The sequence below is a fragment of the Ascaphus truei genome, chromosome 4 (assembly GCF_040206685.1).
Source record: "Ascaphus truei isolate aAscTru1 chromosome 4, aAscTru1.hap1, whole genome shotgun sequence".
In the NCBI taxonomy this organism is placed as follows: Eukaryota; Metazoa; Chordata; class Amphibia; order Anura; family Ascaphidae; genus Ascaphus; species Ascaphus truei.
In genome coordinates, this window is record NC_134486.1 from 23,633,535 (window position 1) to 23,649,006 (window position 15,472).

General features: G+C 42.1%; 1 protein-coding gene across 2 annotated transcripts in view; it reads left to right on the forward strand.

Moving 5' to 3' along the window:
• The first annotated feature begins 1,839 nt into the window (after positions 1-1,839).
• Positions 1,840-15,472, forward strand: part of PLB1 (phospholipase B1) — a 113,886-nt gene continuing 100,253 nt past the window's right edge. Inside the window, exons 1-8 of one of the 2 annotated variants that reach the window (XM_075595412.1) lie at positions 1,840-1,965; positions 9,200-9,258; positions 11,136-11,199; positions 11,556-11,614; positions 12,763-12,800; positions 13,023-13,066; positions 13,972-14,041; positions 14,863-14,914. In XM_075595412.1, the coding sequence (XP_075451527.1) occupies positions 1,902-1,965; positions 9,200-9,258; positions 11,136-11,199; positions 11,556-11,614; positions 12,763-12,800; positions 13,023-13,066; positions 13,972-14,041; positions 14,863-14,914 (450 nt within the window). In that variant the 5' untranslated portion in view covers positions 1,840-1,901. The remainder of the gene's footprint in view (positions 1,966-9,199; positions 9,259-11,135; positions 11,200-11,555; positions 11,615-12,762; positions 12,801-13,022; positions 13,067-13,971; positions 14,042-14,862; positions 14,915-15,472) is intronic. The other variant, XM_075595413.1, reaches the window with a different exon arrangement.

The window sequence follows — 15,472 nt, forward strand, 5'->3', positions numbered from 1 at the left end:
CAGTTGTGTTGTAGGGAAGGCCCCAGATAGGGACTCTTCCCCTTATATCAGTCACTGCACTGCTGTACCGGTGGATGGACGTCCACGCAGCGAACTGCGGCCTGGGACCAGCTTACAGCTGTAGGGACATTTGTGTGAGACACTCCGGCTGGAGCTCACACCACGTGCAGGACCAGGACATTAGGCGAAAGTGGACATTGCTGTCGGAGGCCCCGCTGCGTGGGACCTGCTTCAACACACATCAGCAAGCTGCACCTGGGTACTGGAGTACCCATGAAGGAACCCAACATGCACCATCTGGCCAACAGAGGGTAGCGCTGCCCTGTGACACATATATTTGTGAGAGGATTTGGACACCGGTATACAGATGCACAAGCACCTCAGGGTTATTTGGGGCTGGCTACCCCAGGATGTGTAAGCTATTATTCTACTGTGTTGTGTATAGTAAATGTAGCCCCTTTACCCCCACCCTAAGTGAGATTTGGTCTGCTACTCCATATTTACTGCAGTGTGGTGCGTACCTGTAAGGTAACAGGAGGGCTGAGTGCTCCGCGTTGGTGTGGGGAGAACAGGACAGGTTTTACAGGATACCTTATTCGTGGTTGCAGCGCCTCCAGTCAGCATGGATCCTCTGGATAGTAGGATGGCCCAGACTGACACCTTTCTTTAGCCCAAGACAGTAAATCACTCTGATAGATGTTTCTATGGTATTTATTGCATGTTCAGGATCTTACAGCAGGTACATCACTTTCCTTGCTTCCCCTAGTGAAGGTATTACTGATAGGGCTTGAGGCCCATACCAAGCCTTCTGCATTGTGCTCCTCCTGAGGCCTCCTAATGACACCCAGGGTACCTGGTACTCACTCCACAGGGGGATTGAAAGAGGCACCCCCACTTTTGGGAAAGTGCCAGTATTTATACCCTTGAGTTGTGTTTGTAACCCTGCCCCATAACAGAGCAGGTCTGAATACAGACAGGCCATCACAACCAGCATGTGACCCAACCAGTATCCACCCCTCAGGCTGACACTTCCTGGCTGTTGCTAGGCCCGCCCTTGTATACATCCAATGTATCCAAGGCTGCAATAGCACACAAGGCCTTTCTGAAGGAATTAACCCATCCACTGCCTGCACCTAACAGGACTTACACTGGTAGGGCCCAGGAAAATAAGTAGCGGCCGGAAGCTAGGCTGCATAAAGATCTGTTATATATATATTGTGTGATGTACATTGTTATTACGGAGGGTATTGTGTCCTATGAGGAGTGATCCCACCCACGCTGGGATCCCTCATAGGTGGAGCCTCTGCACAGAGAGAGATCACCCCAGGCTCCCAGAAGCGGAGGTTCAGGCCTCCTGTGAGCAGAGAGGTACAGCAGCACGCCTAGTTGCCTGCGGGTTTTCCTTTAAGCATAGGGAAAGGGGGCTACACTTGGATGAAACAATGAATTCTCAAATTTGAATGTATCTGAGAAGCCAATGTAATATTTATTATGTGTATTCAACAGTACAGATTAGTGGTTAATATAATGCTTCCATAATTTCCATGAAATCTTATGTATATGAAGACCACAATGTTCAGTTCTTCTGAAACACGCAGCGCTAGGTCCTTGCGATGCATTGTTCTAAGATGCACTGATGGCCCTTTCTCAGGGGCACATTTTGTCAGTTAACGTTTTACAAGTGTGACATTGAAATGTTTATGCTCGTTATTACTTTTATGGTACATCAGTCCAGGTTTGAGCAATCAAAGGTGAAAATGATAACTCAGCGACCATAAATTGTGTTATCAGTCACACTAAAATTATAAAAGCCGGGAGAAAAAGACAGGCATTCTTATCCGCCAGCCGATGAACAAAGCAAGTTACATCTATTAGGAGAAGCTCTCTACTAAGACCCAGCCATGGGGCTTCACTTCCGTGGCACTTTCGGCTGCCTCTTGTTGCTATCGCTCCAATCTGTGAAAGGTACGTACTCGATGATAGGGAGGGAGCCTAGTTCATTATTTAGAAACCGTAGGTCTGTGCACTTGTTACTTTCATATCATAGATGGACTTGTATATTAAAATCTATTATTCACTGACCCTTAGTATTGGAGCATCTACGCGTTGTGAGTAAAAGCTGGTATTGCCATTCTGTTGCGATGGGTGGAAGGTGTTTGTTTGTAACACATAGGGCAATATTTATCAGGTGGTGCTACTCCATAAGATACTGGGCTATAAAGTGTCTTCTGGCACCGGATGGTGTCTAATGGAATAGCACCTCTTAGTAAATATAGCCCGTAACGTTGTGGGTTCAATTCCTGCATCAGTCACTCAATCTTTGTAATCTTGGGTTTTGGCATTAATGAGAAGGAAACAGTGAGGAAAATGGGATCCAAAAAGGAGACAACTCTTCTTGTGGGATTCCGTTGTAAGAGATTTGAGGAGCAGGTAGTGAGGAGGAACAGGGAGGTATGGAGCCTACTGTATCTGGAGCTACAGCTGAGAGGGATAGGGTGTGCGTTTTGCGAATTAGGGCAGCAAGACAGGAGGGAGAGGTAGAAGTCATTGTCTACGTAGAAACTAAAGACTTGGCTAGGAATGAGGTTACGATAATGCAGGAAGAGTTTAGGGAATTAGGGACCTCTCTTGGGCAGGTTGCATCCTCAGTATCTTTTTCAGAGGCATTACCAGTACATAGGGGTGGGGAAGGCAGGGCTCTTTACAAAGCGACTTTAATGTGTGGTTGAGGAAGTGGTGTGCAATTGAATTTATTTGACGTATCTGCACTACCTGGAGGGATATACAGTAGGTGTACATAAGAGAGATGGTCTGCATCAGTATGGCCCGTAACATTGTGGGTTCAATTCCAGCATCAGTCATTAATCTTTGTAATCTTGGGCAAATCTGTTTACCTACTGTGCATGTGCCTCATATTACTGCCTTCTGGTGGGGTAATAACAATTGTCCCTCTGCTGCCATGACCAGAGCAGTAGAAATGTGTAGCCAGGTTTCCACATCAGAGGCTGTCTAATTGTATTAACAGGACAGTGTGATATATAGATATGCAAGAGAAAAGTATATCCCAAGAATGGATATGGAGATCTCCCAAAATAGGGCACATTGAATAATGAGAATATAAACAATCATTAAATTCATAATAAACATAGAACGTACCACACTAAAAACATGTAAAAAATCTAAATGTAAACCAATGAGAGCAGAGCAAGACACCTAGCAATATTAGTGTCAATATATATCATGGAAAAGGTGCAGCAATAATAGTGAAGTCATATGAGGAAACAAATAGGATCCTCACTGGACAGAATACCAGTACCCGGGTAAAAGGTGGATCGTAAAGTACACAAGCATAATAAAGTGCATGAAGGTGAAGCATGATATTCCCTAAAAGCCGGCATAATGAGCCAAAGGGTCCCGAAGTGTAAATATAAGGTAGAGTACTGTATCTGCTCCAGATCACCCCACTATCTGCTGGGTAGTCCTCCAAAAAAGGTATGCGTCCACAGTTCCGGTTAGATAGTCGGAGAGATGGCGTCTCCAGGTAGGGAGACTCCATGCTGCACGCAGTGTCTGCTCTCAACTGCGCCTTTTGTTGCCATGTTCTCATATGTAGATATACAATATAACACTGCAGCTAAAACCACATGCGCCATGGGTCAGATTTATCAAAGGTTGTGATACATTTGAATGGGCCCCATAAGAGTTCACGTTCACATTTACTTGAAGTTGTGGAGTTTCAAAACCTCCCTGGTTTGTTCTTCATCTACGATGAATGCTCGTGTTGGTTTATTAAAAAAGGTCTCAACGACCTTCCAAGAATTTGCTCCTCTCCGGGACGAATACGGCAACTAGAGCTAATTCATGGAGAACAAATAATTGTTCGAAAAGGCCGGAACCAGAAAACATTACCAACCATGGACTTTTATATAAAATACAGACGTTTTACAAGGATGGTTAAATATGATTATTTTCGCAGAGCTGCTTTCATATCTTCTCCCTTATTATGCGGCTGTCAATTCCTTTGCTTGGTTATGCATGTGATTACAGCAAATCAATTTAAAATAATAATTCCTTGGTTTTTTTTGCCATGAATATGAAGTGACTCCCTTACTGCTACTCCAGTTCACCTTGTTAAGTGTCGTATCTGCTTTGAAAGTGTAGCCCACATAGGAAAGTGAACGGAGCTCATAACAGTGACATGTTTAATGGATTTAATTTGGTGGTTGATGCCTTTAAAGCACTGGTGGACAACAGACATCCTTGTGGGGCTGCACGTGGCTCTCAGGGGCTTCATCTGTGGCCCTCAACCTCTGGCCAACCCAGTAGCCACCCTCCCTCTCTCCTGCTAAATACTGTACTGCCCGCTCCTCTCCTGTGCTAATCACTAGTTCCCTGTGTAAGGCCGTGCGTATAGTGCCCGCGACGGGCGAAGGTGACGCGATGTCGCCCAAAAAACAAATGCATTTCCGCCGCCACCGCATGCGCTTATAGTAAGCGTGACCGCGACAATGCGACGGAGCGAAGTTGCGTCGCGAATTTTGGAAGGTGGCAATATTTGATTTTTCAAGGGCTGTCGCCTCATGTGACAGCCCCTAAACCAATCAAATCCCAGTAAGCCCGCGCCGCAAAGCGAAATACAACTTTCGCTAGCGGCGACGGGTGACGTCACCCGTCCCGTCGCATGTCGCGGGCACTATACATGCGGCCTAAGAAGGCGAGTCCTAACATTGCAGCTGTTGAAGTATATCATGTTGCCTACTACTGCTTTAAAGCAATTAAACTAGTATAGAGATTATAACCAGTTCGGAAAATTTAACTATTTTCCTTCAATTTAATTAACAATTGCCAATCATTCTCATCATTAATAATGTAATAACATTCATGCTTCCTCCGTGTCAAATGACCAACTTGCATAGGGAACAGGACAAGGAACGGGTCACACCCACAATAAATGTAGGGTTACCATGTTTAAATAGTGAAAACATCCACAGGTATTAACCCACCAAGTCGATAAAATAACCGAAATTGACTGGTTATAAAGACAATCTTTACCTCTAATGTTTACTGGACAGTGTGTCCAAATACCGGGCAGTCCGGTTCAATTCTGAACACCCGGCGACCCTAATTACATCAAATATATTCCTTATTGCTCCCGCTTTTCAACTGTTGGAGAAGAAAGATGAAGGAATATTGAGGCGTGGAACAAAGTGCTTGGAGTTCTTTTATTATCAGTTGTAGTAGTGCAAGCAGCTGATTTCCACTTAATTCACGTCGTAATAAAACAGGGATGAAACCTGGCAGCCGAAATGTAATTGATGAATATGATATGGCACAACTGTATGTGACTGGGAGAGAAGGTGTTACTGAAGGCTGGGCAGTAGTAATCAGCAATGGTAGAGGCATCAATAAAAAATAAAATAATTTCCACGTACAGGTGCAGCCACGAGTATTCTAACACTTGCCTTGGAAAATCTGGGGCAATAACCCAGTAACGCTGCAATATTTCTGTGATATTTCTGCAGACAGACTAATGGCCCATCGGATTAACCAGCGGGGGTCCCTGGCAGACCCATTAAAACTGACCAGGGATCCCTTCACATGACACCGCGTTGCCATGGCGACGCGTCTAAAAAGCCGCCAGAGCCAAGGTAAGTCTGGTTTACAGAGGCCCTGCAGCTCCCCCCGGAACTTAATTTAAGTGCCTTCAGGAAGCGCGGGGGGGCTCTGTAAACCCCGTGCTCCCCACACTCAGTCTCGCGCCCCCCCCCCCCACTTTGAGCACCGCTGTACTATGCAACTATGTAACTACTATGTAACAAAGTATTTAAAAATAAGTCTGTGTATAATAAATGATTGTGATTTGAAGTTATTTCAATGATCATATCCAAGACGCAAGGAAACAATGATTGGGTGGTGGTTGCAGCGGTAACCCTGAGGTTGTGTAAATAAACGAGCCCGCTGAAGTTCAGGTGTAGAGGGGATTGAAACAACCGCCCTGGCTAACGACGAAGGAGTTGACTATTTCCCTGCCTCCCGATGTTATGATTTTGAAAAAAGATACTTCCTTTTTCTCTTTGTATTTACTCAGTGGAAGTTCGCAGTATTATGGGAAAGCCACATAATGCAATGTACCTCCATAATTACTCTAAGTCGTGAATAGTGCGGTCAGGAACTGTTCATTTAGACCAACACCAGTCCTCAGGGACCACCAACAGGTCAGGTTTTCAGGATATCCCTGCTGCAGCACAGGTGGCTCAATCAGTCGCTCAGTTGACTGAGACACTCATTGAGCCGCCTGTGCTGAAGTAAAGATATCCTGAAAACCTGACCTGTGACCCTTAACGACTGGACTTACCCTCCCCCTGATTCAGGACAAGGCTGCTTTATTTCCAAGCAGAGATGTGCGGAATTCACCGTAACACCCTCGCAGATTTCTACTTCTCTTTCCCACCCAAATTCTATTCCCCCAGCCTCCCAGGGCTAATAATGTCCCCCCAATGAGGAGGCTTTCTGGGAAACATTGCCTGTGAGCAAAACATGGAATGTGGGCACTATTTACAATCTTACCATTTAGTGAATCTTGCGATGGATTATTTTGCAGATTAGCATATTAAATAAAATTGCGGTGGCCAGTCACTTCATTCTTTGTGAATTTCTTTCGGACTCTGACCCGGCTGCAGCTTTTTTGGGGGACTCGGTAAGGGCACATTTTGCACGGTTCGCAAACCTCCGGCACTAGTTTGGCACATGCAAGGAGGTGAAGTTCAAACTGTGCGTCTGTAATGTTACCAGGGGCAGCTTATTTACACGCAGGCTAAGAGGTGGGCACACAAAGCCAGTGACCAGCAATGTCATTGGGTCCATCCTATGTGTCCCTCCTTGCAGTAACCCATGGTTTTCCTTTCCCCTCCATTGCTTTCGTGACCGTTATTTCCAATTGAGCAGCCGTGATTTGTTGGGTTCAGAACGTGGTCAGATATGGGCTAGAGAGAGACACTGTCACAGGCAACCTTACTTTGTAATCAAGGACGTCACAGGAAACACACAGGACGCTCCCACAATTGTATTGGAATATGAGTCTCTTTATTCTGGATTTATCCATGCGCTGTGCTTCTGTTCCGCTTGCATCAGCGAGCACAAACTATCGCAGTTATATGACGCAGTAGAAGGACTTTAAAGGGGAATAGTTACTTGATGTACATATTAGAATAGGATATTTTGACTTTTTTTTTCACTTTTAGCATCTATTTTTCCTCTACGTGTAAATATTGTTTGGCTGATAAACTCCAGCCAAATGTCCTGGGCTTGATTTAATAAATGTATATCATTTAGTGCAGATGATAAAGGAGAGAGAAAAAACACTAGAGTTAGGGAGTGATCACAAAACCACACCAAATGAATACGCGCCATGTTGTCAGTTTCCTACTTGGAGCTGCTTTTATGTAGTGTTCTGTAGTCTACCTGGCTTTATCTATGTAGATCTGAATTGGGTACTTTACTAACACTCAGTGCGCAAGCATTCCTGCTCTTTATATGATATAACCACTTGGAGTGCGTTGTAGAATGATTCAATGATTAATATGCTGTGAACATTTGCTTCACTAAGCTGTGAATCATCTACCCTCCATCACTATACTATCAGCAGCACTTTAATATATATTGGTTGGCAATACATGTATAACCAACATCTTTACGTGCACTGTGGTTTACAAACCAAGCAGGACTGCTGGAGCCTTACGACACATCTTAGTCACTGAGTGTCTACATTTATTTATTTATTTAATAATACTTGTGTACCTGATCTCATAGGTGCCCCAGAGGGGTTTATACCCTGACCAAGCAGCGTTCTGTGTCTAGAAGCCTCTACCACTAATTGTCGTTTGAGACCACTCTAACACACATTCACTGACACAGACGCTAGTTAATGTCAATTTAATTTATTTTTAATGTATTATACACGACGCTTTTGGTAACATATGTTTTATGAAAATATATTAAAAGTTAAATTTTAAATTAAGTAGGAGTGCATTATAGTGAATTCTTTTAGGAGACACATTCATTTTGTGTTCTCCTTTCCCCCCCTTTTTCAGATGATAAAGGAGGACATAATTGGGTTGTTGACATTACTGACATCCACTTTTTTTATGGTGAATAATCCATATGAATTAGGGTTCATCTGACTCTTCCCATCTCCACCTCGTCCCCCCTCTCCCTAAACCTTTGGGGTATTACTTATTAAAGCAATTCATGCCTGATGATTAAGCAGCATTACATAGCATGTTTACCAGATCTCAATAACATGGAAGAACACGTGATCATCACTCACTTCATGTCATACTAATTACTTTTTGTATGTTAAATATTCCCATTGGCTTACACTGCATTAACGTCCTCCCGGGCATGCAGTATATGAGAGGTAGCTATGCAGGACACACACAATACATCTTGTAAAGAATAAATAGCCCCTATTCTATGCCTTCAATCCCTATGAAATGTGCTGCCAGTTAAAGGGGCCATCCAAGCAATAGCCTACAGTTCTGTAGTATTAGTTAATACTTACTACATTTTTTATTTTAAAATTAAACTCTTAATGCCATTTTTAATGAGTTTTAATATACGGAGCATCCAGTGATTCCTATAGCAGGTTTTAGCACATGTACCTACAGCAGTGCTAGATCTCTGCAACACTGTCCTGTGTGTGATAATTTGTTGCCAATATTCCCAGCAGTTTGAGCTCCAAACTGCAACAATTGATAATGTTACCTTAGTAATATCAGGATACATTGTAGCTGCTGAGTTACACTGACAGAAGGATTGATTTTAAACTGAAAGTCAACCATTTACTGAACCCTGGGAAGCAGGATTGTGCTGATTGATGACAGGAGAACGATCAGCCGGGTACGTAATTAGTTTTCAATAAAGGTAATTACTGTAAATGCTGCCTACAGTATATTAAAACAAAAACAAAAAAATAAACATTTAGCTGCGTGGATTGCATCTTTAATGATTTTTTACTATGTGCGAGTGTCAGAGAGCCCAAAGCTGGGGAAAGCTAAATCAATTATATATTAAATGGTATCCATAGCTACGCGTGGGACTTAGCATCTACGTCTAAAGCGAATTAATTTATGTGTAGCTCCAAAAACACACAGTAGCCCTGATTGCTGTGAAACTCATTACCATCTTCGTGTTGTTTTAGGGATTGAAGTTCATGCTCCAGCAGAAAGCGGCAATGCGGAGGTAGAGGAAATCCCAGCGGTAAGGATATCCTACTGTGATCACAACACACACGCTCCGGCCTTGGAAGCTAAAGTGCAGCAGGAAAATGGAAGGGAAAAGCAGACACACAGGGCCGGTGTCTTTCTACTGCTGGTGCCAGCTCAAGGAGAAAGTCATAGTATAAAGAAGGGGAGGCCAACCCCAGTCCTCAACGGCCACCAACGGGTCAGGTTTGCAGGATATCCCTACTTCAGCACAGGTGGCTCAATCAGTCCTTGCTTCAGCTCAAGTGGCCCAATCAGTGGCTCAGTCTTTGACTGAGCCACTGATTTAGCCACCGGGGCTGAAGCAGGGATATCCTGCAAACCTGACCTGTTGGTGGCCCCTGAGGACTGGAGTTGGCCGCCCTTGGTATAAAGACTGTGCCTGAGAAATCCCTGGGAAGGATGATAGAGACCTGCCATGTCACGAGAGAAGTGGCCACGGCAGCACTAACGATGATTTTAGATATCATCAGTTTCCTTCTATAAAAACAAATCACAGTATGTGGAGTTATATTTACTGGGGATATCACTCACGGTATCATGTGATTGGTGATTGACTACCTGATAAAAAGCAACACCGGGACCCATCCCTTTGCAGTCTGCATCTGCCAATGACTTCTCTCCATTAAAAGTATTTTGACAGAAAATCAGACTCTGGCTTTGGGCGGAGAGGAGATATTGAGGCTATATTCACTAAGGAAGGGACACATTACATTGGATGAGCTACTTAAGGAAAAGGTGTACAGGCATACCCCGCTTTAAGGACACTCACTTTAAGTACACTCGCGAATAAGTACATATCGCCCAATAGGCAAACGGCAGCTCACGCATGCGCCTGTCATCACGTCCTGAACAGCAATACCGGCTCCCTACCTGTACCGAAGCTGTGCGCAAGCGGGGAGACTATAGAGCCTGTTACACATGCGTTATTTACATCAGTTATGCACGTATATGACGATTGCAGTACAGTACATGCATCGATAAGTGGGAGAAAGGTACTGCTTCACTTTAAGTACATTTTCACTTTACATACATGCTCCGGTCCCATTGCGTATGTTAATGCGGGGTATGCCTATATACACTGTACGTTGTTTTTGGAATATGTAGGGTACGTTAAGGTCATCTATGTGTAACAAGTTGAAAATCTGTTCCTTAAAACGTCATATTTGTATCCACAATACTTACCAATAAATCATTGTTGAGGTCAGGGTGGATATTTTGACTTTGATCGTTTTGTATTTAATGGCTGCTGTAAAGTTGGTGTTTTTTTTCTTCATTTCTGCGTATAACATAACAAGCCAGGCAAGGAAAAAGCCCAAAGCTGTCGGTTGGGGGTACAAAGGCTGCTGCATTACTTTGGTCCTATGTGACTTAAAGCTGCAGTTCAGTCTTTTTTTTTAATTTTAATTCATTTTTTTACTTCAATAGTTTCATGTGGGCAATCTCTAATTACCTAAAGAACTGTATAGCTGCCGGTCAATTCGTTCTCCATGTATTGATCAGCAAAATTTGGCAAGATCTTTAGAGCTGGCATATGTTTTTCTTCTGCTTCTGTCACTCAGTAGAAGCTCATGAATATGCATGAGCACTCCTGCACTGACATGTGCTAGAGGGAGGGCAGGGCTGACAAAGGGGTGTGCCAGGGCTTGTGACAGGACATGAAGGGGCAGTGCCTTAGCAAATGGTTGTTAAAATAGAATACAAGAAAATTGGTCTTTCAAAGTTGTTTTTTTTAAAACAGAAAATGCTAAAAGTATTTTTTCTTACTACAGAACTGATTTATTAAAAAAAACACACATGCAGGATATTGACTGAACTGCAGCTTTAAGATGCAAGAACTAAAACATCAAACGTATTGTTTTTTAATCTCAGCAGAGATTCCTGTTCCCGTGCCGTAGTAATACTAACAGGCAGTCTGAGCATGGCCCAACGTCAGGTCAGTGACAAAAGTCTCTTACTGTATATAGTGCATGGAATGAGATGCCACTTCTATGTAGCCAGAATATTAACAGAATTATCGTTTTTACAGGATAATCATAACACTACCAGACTTGGTCCTTTGAAGTTGCAGTTATTCCAAAGCTAAGGTGTAATACATACAAAGATACAGAGGTCTACTCCTCTACCGTGATCAGTCTAGTCCATAGTGCATAAGTCAATCTTTTTGAACAGTATTGTAAAACCAGAGTTTAGCTGTGAATTTGATCATGCTGTATTGTGACCTTCAGTGCTACTGTATACCCAATATGCTATTCTGTATTCATCGGAGTATTACTGCTTTCATCTCAACAGCTCACTCTTTGAAACCCCTGGACATTAAAGTCATGTCTGCGCTGAGAAGCTTAAAACTTGTAAGTAACAGAAAAAGTAGGTCAATTATTTGCAGTGGAAATCCTTGACTGTTGGCTGAATTCATGCTTAAATAAACTGCGAGCTATTTCACCGTTTTTTTTTGACATCTATCAAAGAGATGTAGAGTCTTAATATTGCTGTCAATGTTTTGTTTATTGTTTTTTCCTCATTTAATGAGATTTTCTGCAAGACTTGCTCAAACCTGTCAGAATTGTGATCCGCCATAGTATATGCAGGGCTGTGGGTATATATATATATATATATATATATATATATATATATATATAAAACAATGGGCTAAAACTCTACAGAGAACTAAATTCAATTCAAAATAGCATATAGTAAAAATGCCAATAGCAGAGTGCCCAAATGTACTGTAGGCGAATAAGTGGTAGAGAGTCCCACTCAGGTACGATCCGCTGGTATGGCTGTCTCCGTAGTAAGACTCTCTCTCCAACCCTTAATTGACTCCTGTACACACAAAAAGATGGAAGCGCAGATAGATAGATGTCCATTTTAAACTTAAAAATGGTTGAATAGACTAAAGCCCCTCACAATATTCCAACTATCAGGAAGGGGGAGGTGGGGGGTCCTGTCTCATTACCAAGCTGAAACCGTTTCTGCCACGTCCACACGCCCATCACAGAGCTGAACTCCTCCCACTCCTTCTGTCATCACGAGCTGCTCCTGCAGTAACCTTCCATTTGTGCCCACCCAACGCGTTTCATGAGTTCAACTTATCCCTCTCTGCGCTCCTGTCTATTTTGGTGTACAGGCCCCCTATATTACAGCAATTCTTCTAAGGAGAGCACAGAGCCAGAAGAGGAGAAAAGATTGATGGTGGTTTCTGCTCAGATAAGCAACCAGGCTGTGAATGTTATGAAGTATTTATAGGAGTCACCGCTCTAATAAACCACCTCTGAAGGGATAGAAAGCTTCTACAGAAATTGCAATACCCCCCCATGAAATATGGGCTTAAAACTTGCACGTGCCATTCACATGAAAGTGTTCTGGAGTTGGCAATAATATACATGCATTGAGCTAAAGAATAAATAGGTAGTTATAGTTAACAAGTTGTAACAATGGGGTTTAATGTAACGTGCTCTCGCTTCAAGTAATGAATGTGTTTGTGGCGCATGTTTTACAGAATTCAGGCAACGCAATAAACAAAGATCCATTCACAAGGTAAGAAGACGTACACATTTGATTTTGGACCAGCCGAAAAATAATTTCCTATATAACACTTTTATCAAGAGATGTCAGCGACAAACATTATATTTAAAAAAAAAAAAAAAACAGGTTTTGTCATTTTGGAGTAACACAATCTCCCATATTTTAACCCAATCTAGCACAGGAAGAGGAAATGATGGCAGGTTGATGTGTCTAATGTATTTATTCTTTTATTAGCTTGGAGGAAACTCTTCTGAGAGCCAGCCAGTTCACTCTATTGAGTAAGTATCTCTTTGTTCCTCATAGTGTTATGAATGATATTGTATGAAAGTGGCCTGGATCTGAATACAAAATCATTATGTAAATAATTAACACATTTTGATGTGGGAAAATATCCTAAAACTATTAGACCAGGAGTGGACAACTCCAGTCCTCGAGGGACACCAACAGGTCAGGTGTTCAGGATATCCCTGCTTCAGCACAGGTGACTCAATCAGTGGCTCAGTCGTAGAGCTAAACTTGGCGTTACTCACATCCAGACGCTGAAATACGGCTTGTACGGGGTCTGGATAAGTGTAAGACCACCGTTGGATATGGTTTAACTTTCCTATTGATACTGACATGTCCGAAGCGCTTATTCCCACTATGTGTAATATTATTATGTCACGTGCATTACTGCTGGGAAGCGCTACGTGCATAAATGGGGCTATATAAATAAAGATATACGTACATATTATTTACAGGACTCTTTTGCTCTCCTGTCATCTCTCTTTTTTAAGTGTAATTAAACACCTACAGTATTCAGGGTTTGCATGGTAGTAACGCCACCTTTGGGTACGACAGGCTAAACGCCATGTTTTTTGAAGCTAATGCCCGGCAGTGCTAACTTCACATGGCATTGAACGTATGCTAATGAGATCACTGACGGTCGTTGATTTTGCATGTAATTAGCTTTGTGGATTGGCGTTAACCTCTGGGAACGTAACGTCCATTACTGATTTTGATAACATGGCGTTATGAGCCCAGACTTATCCGAGCTCTCTGTCTCTGGCCCTGAATTTGCATTTCATTGCCGGCCATCACCCGCAGCGAGTAGGTTAAAGTGACATTATCAGTCCCGTATTCAGCTAACTCACCAGTACTTGTAATCGATTGTATTATTTTGAAAGATGCTCCTCTTTTCCAGATGTGGCCCAAGAATTGCATTCATCAGTCATCAATATATCTCCTTCCCCACACGGAGAGAATAACCAAGAGTAAGTTCTCTTATCTAGCTTAGGCAAGAGTCAGTATTATTCAGGATAACATCTTCTGATCATAATTATTAAGGTTTCTTTCTAATCCTTCCAAAAATATTTTGATAAAAATAAAAGAAATTAAAGTAGTCTTTCAAATATTCAGTACAGGCAGTCCTCGGTTATCCACCGGAATCCGTTCTGGAAGTAGCGTTGGATAGTTAACCCATTGTAAAGTGAGTCCCATGTTAATCGGTGGCGGAGAGCGTAGGATAACGCATTCCGGCGTTGAAAAACAGCCCATAGGGTTGCATTGTAAAGCGTTGGATATTCCATTCGTTGTAAAGTGAAACGTTGGATAGTGACGACTAGCTGTATTCTCCTTTTGATTTGTTTGTTTGTTTTTATATTCGCTGGAAATCACACACTACTCTATCACTAAATACATTTATTAAATTGGTTTCTGCATTTCCTAATCATTAAATTCTGTAAGGTAATAGAAATGTAAGTAAATATCTCTAAAATGATGCATCCAACAAAAACAACAAGGAAAAACTGAATTCAGTTTCAGCTTTGTTGAGGTTTTGGATTTTTAGATATTCAGTTCTAATAGGGTGTATATCTATCTATCTATTTCTCTATCGATAGATAGATAGATACATAGATACATAGATACATAGATACATAGATACATAGATATAGTTAATCGCATGTGCTTTGACTACTCAAAGGGACCAGGATGGCACCTTTAAGAAATGGTATGAACTTTCTAACACGACACGACAGCAGATTAAAAATAATGTTCTTGAATATAAATATATATGTTTTTATTGTATATATAGAGATCTGGGAGATGAAGCAAAGAAACTGGTGAACAGCCTAAAGCAAAGCCTGGTAATGATACATTATTTATTTACGTGCATTTATCGGAACACGTCCTTTTCTTTCTCTTGCTTTGCTAAAAGGAGATCAGCCTCAATGGGTAACAGACTTTTGGGGGGAAATTAGGTACATTATCACTTTTTTGAGGCCACTTCAAGCTCTGGTTAAATAGCATAATGTATTTAAAATTTAGTAACCAGCTTATACAGTTAAAATAGGTCAGGAGTTCTCCCCTCATTTACAATCTATGGGATAAAACCATTAGCATGAAACAGCTTGTCATTGTTGAGTCTTATCTTTTCTATGCTAAACCATGTGAACTTGACTTTTAAACCCAGTAATGTGTCTCTAATGACCGCAGAGAAGAGTAGAGCGCAGGCATCTATGGGGCAAGGTGCCTCCTGTGTTTACTACCATTAGTAGTTATTTAGGCACTTGGCCTCTCTGAATAAGATGGGAGAAGAATGTTAGGCTTGGGATGAAATGTGAATATAAAATGAATATTGTTTGGATTACAAGAGGTAGTTGAATAAATGAATATTAGTTAATGGGGCGTACCAATAAATATAC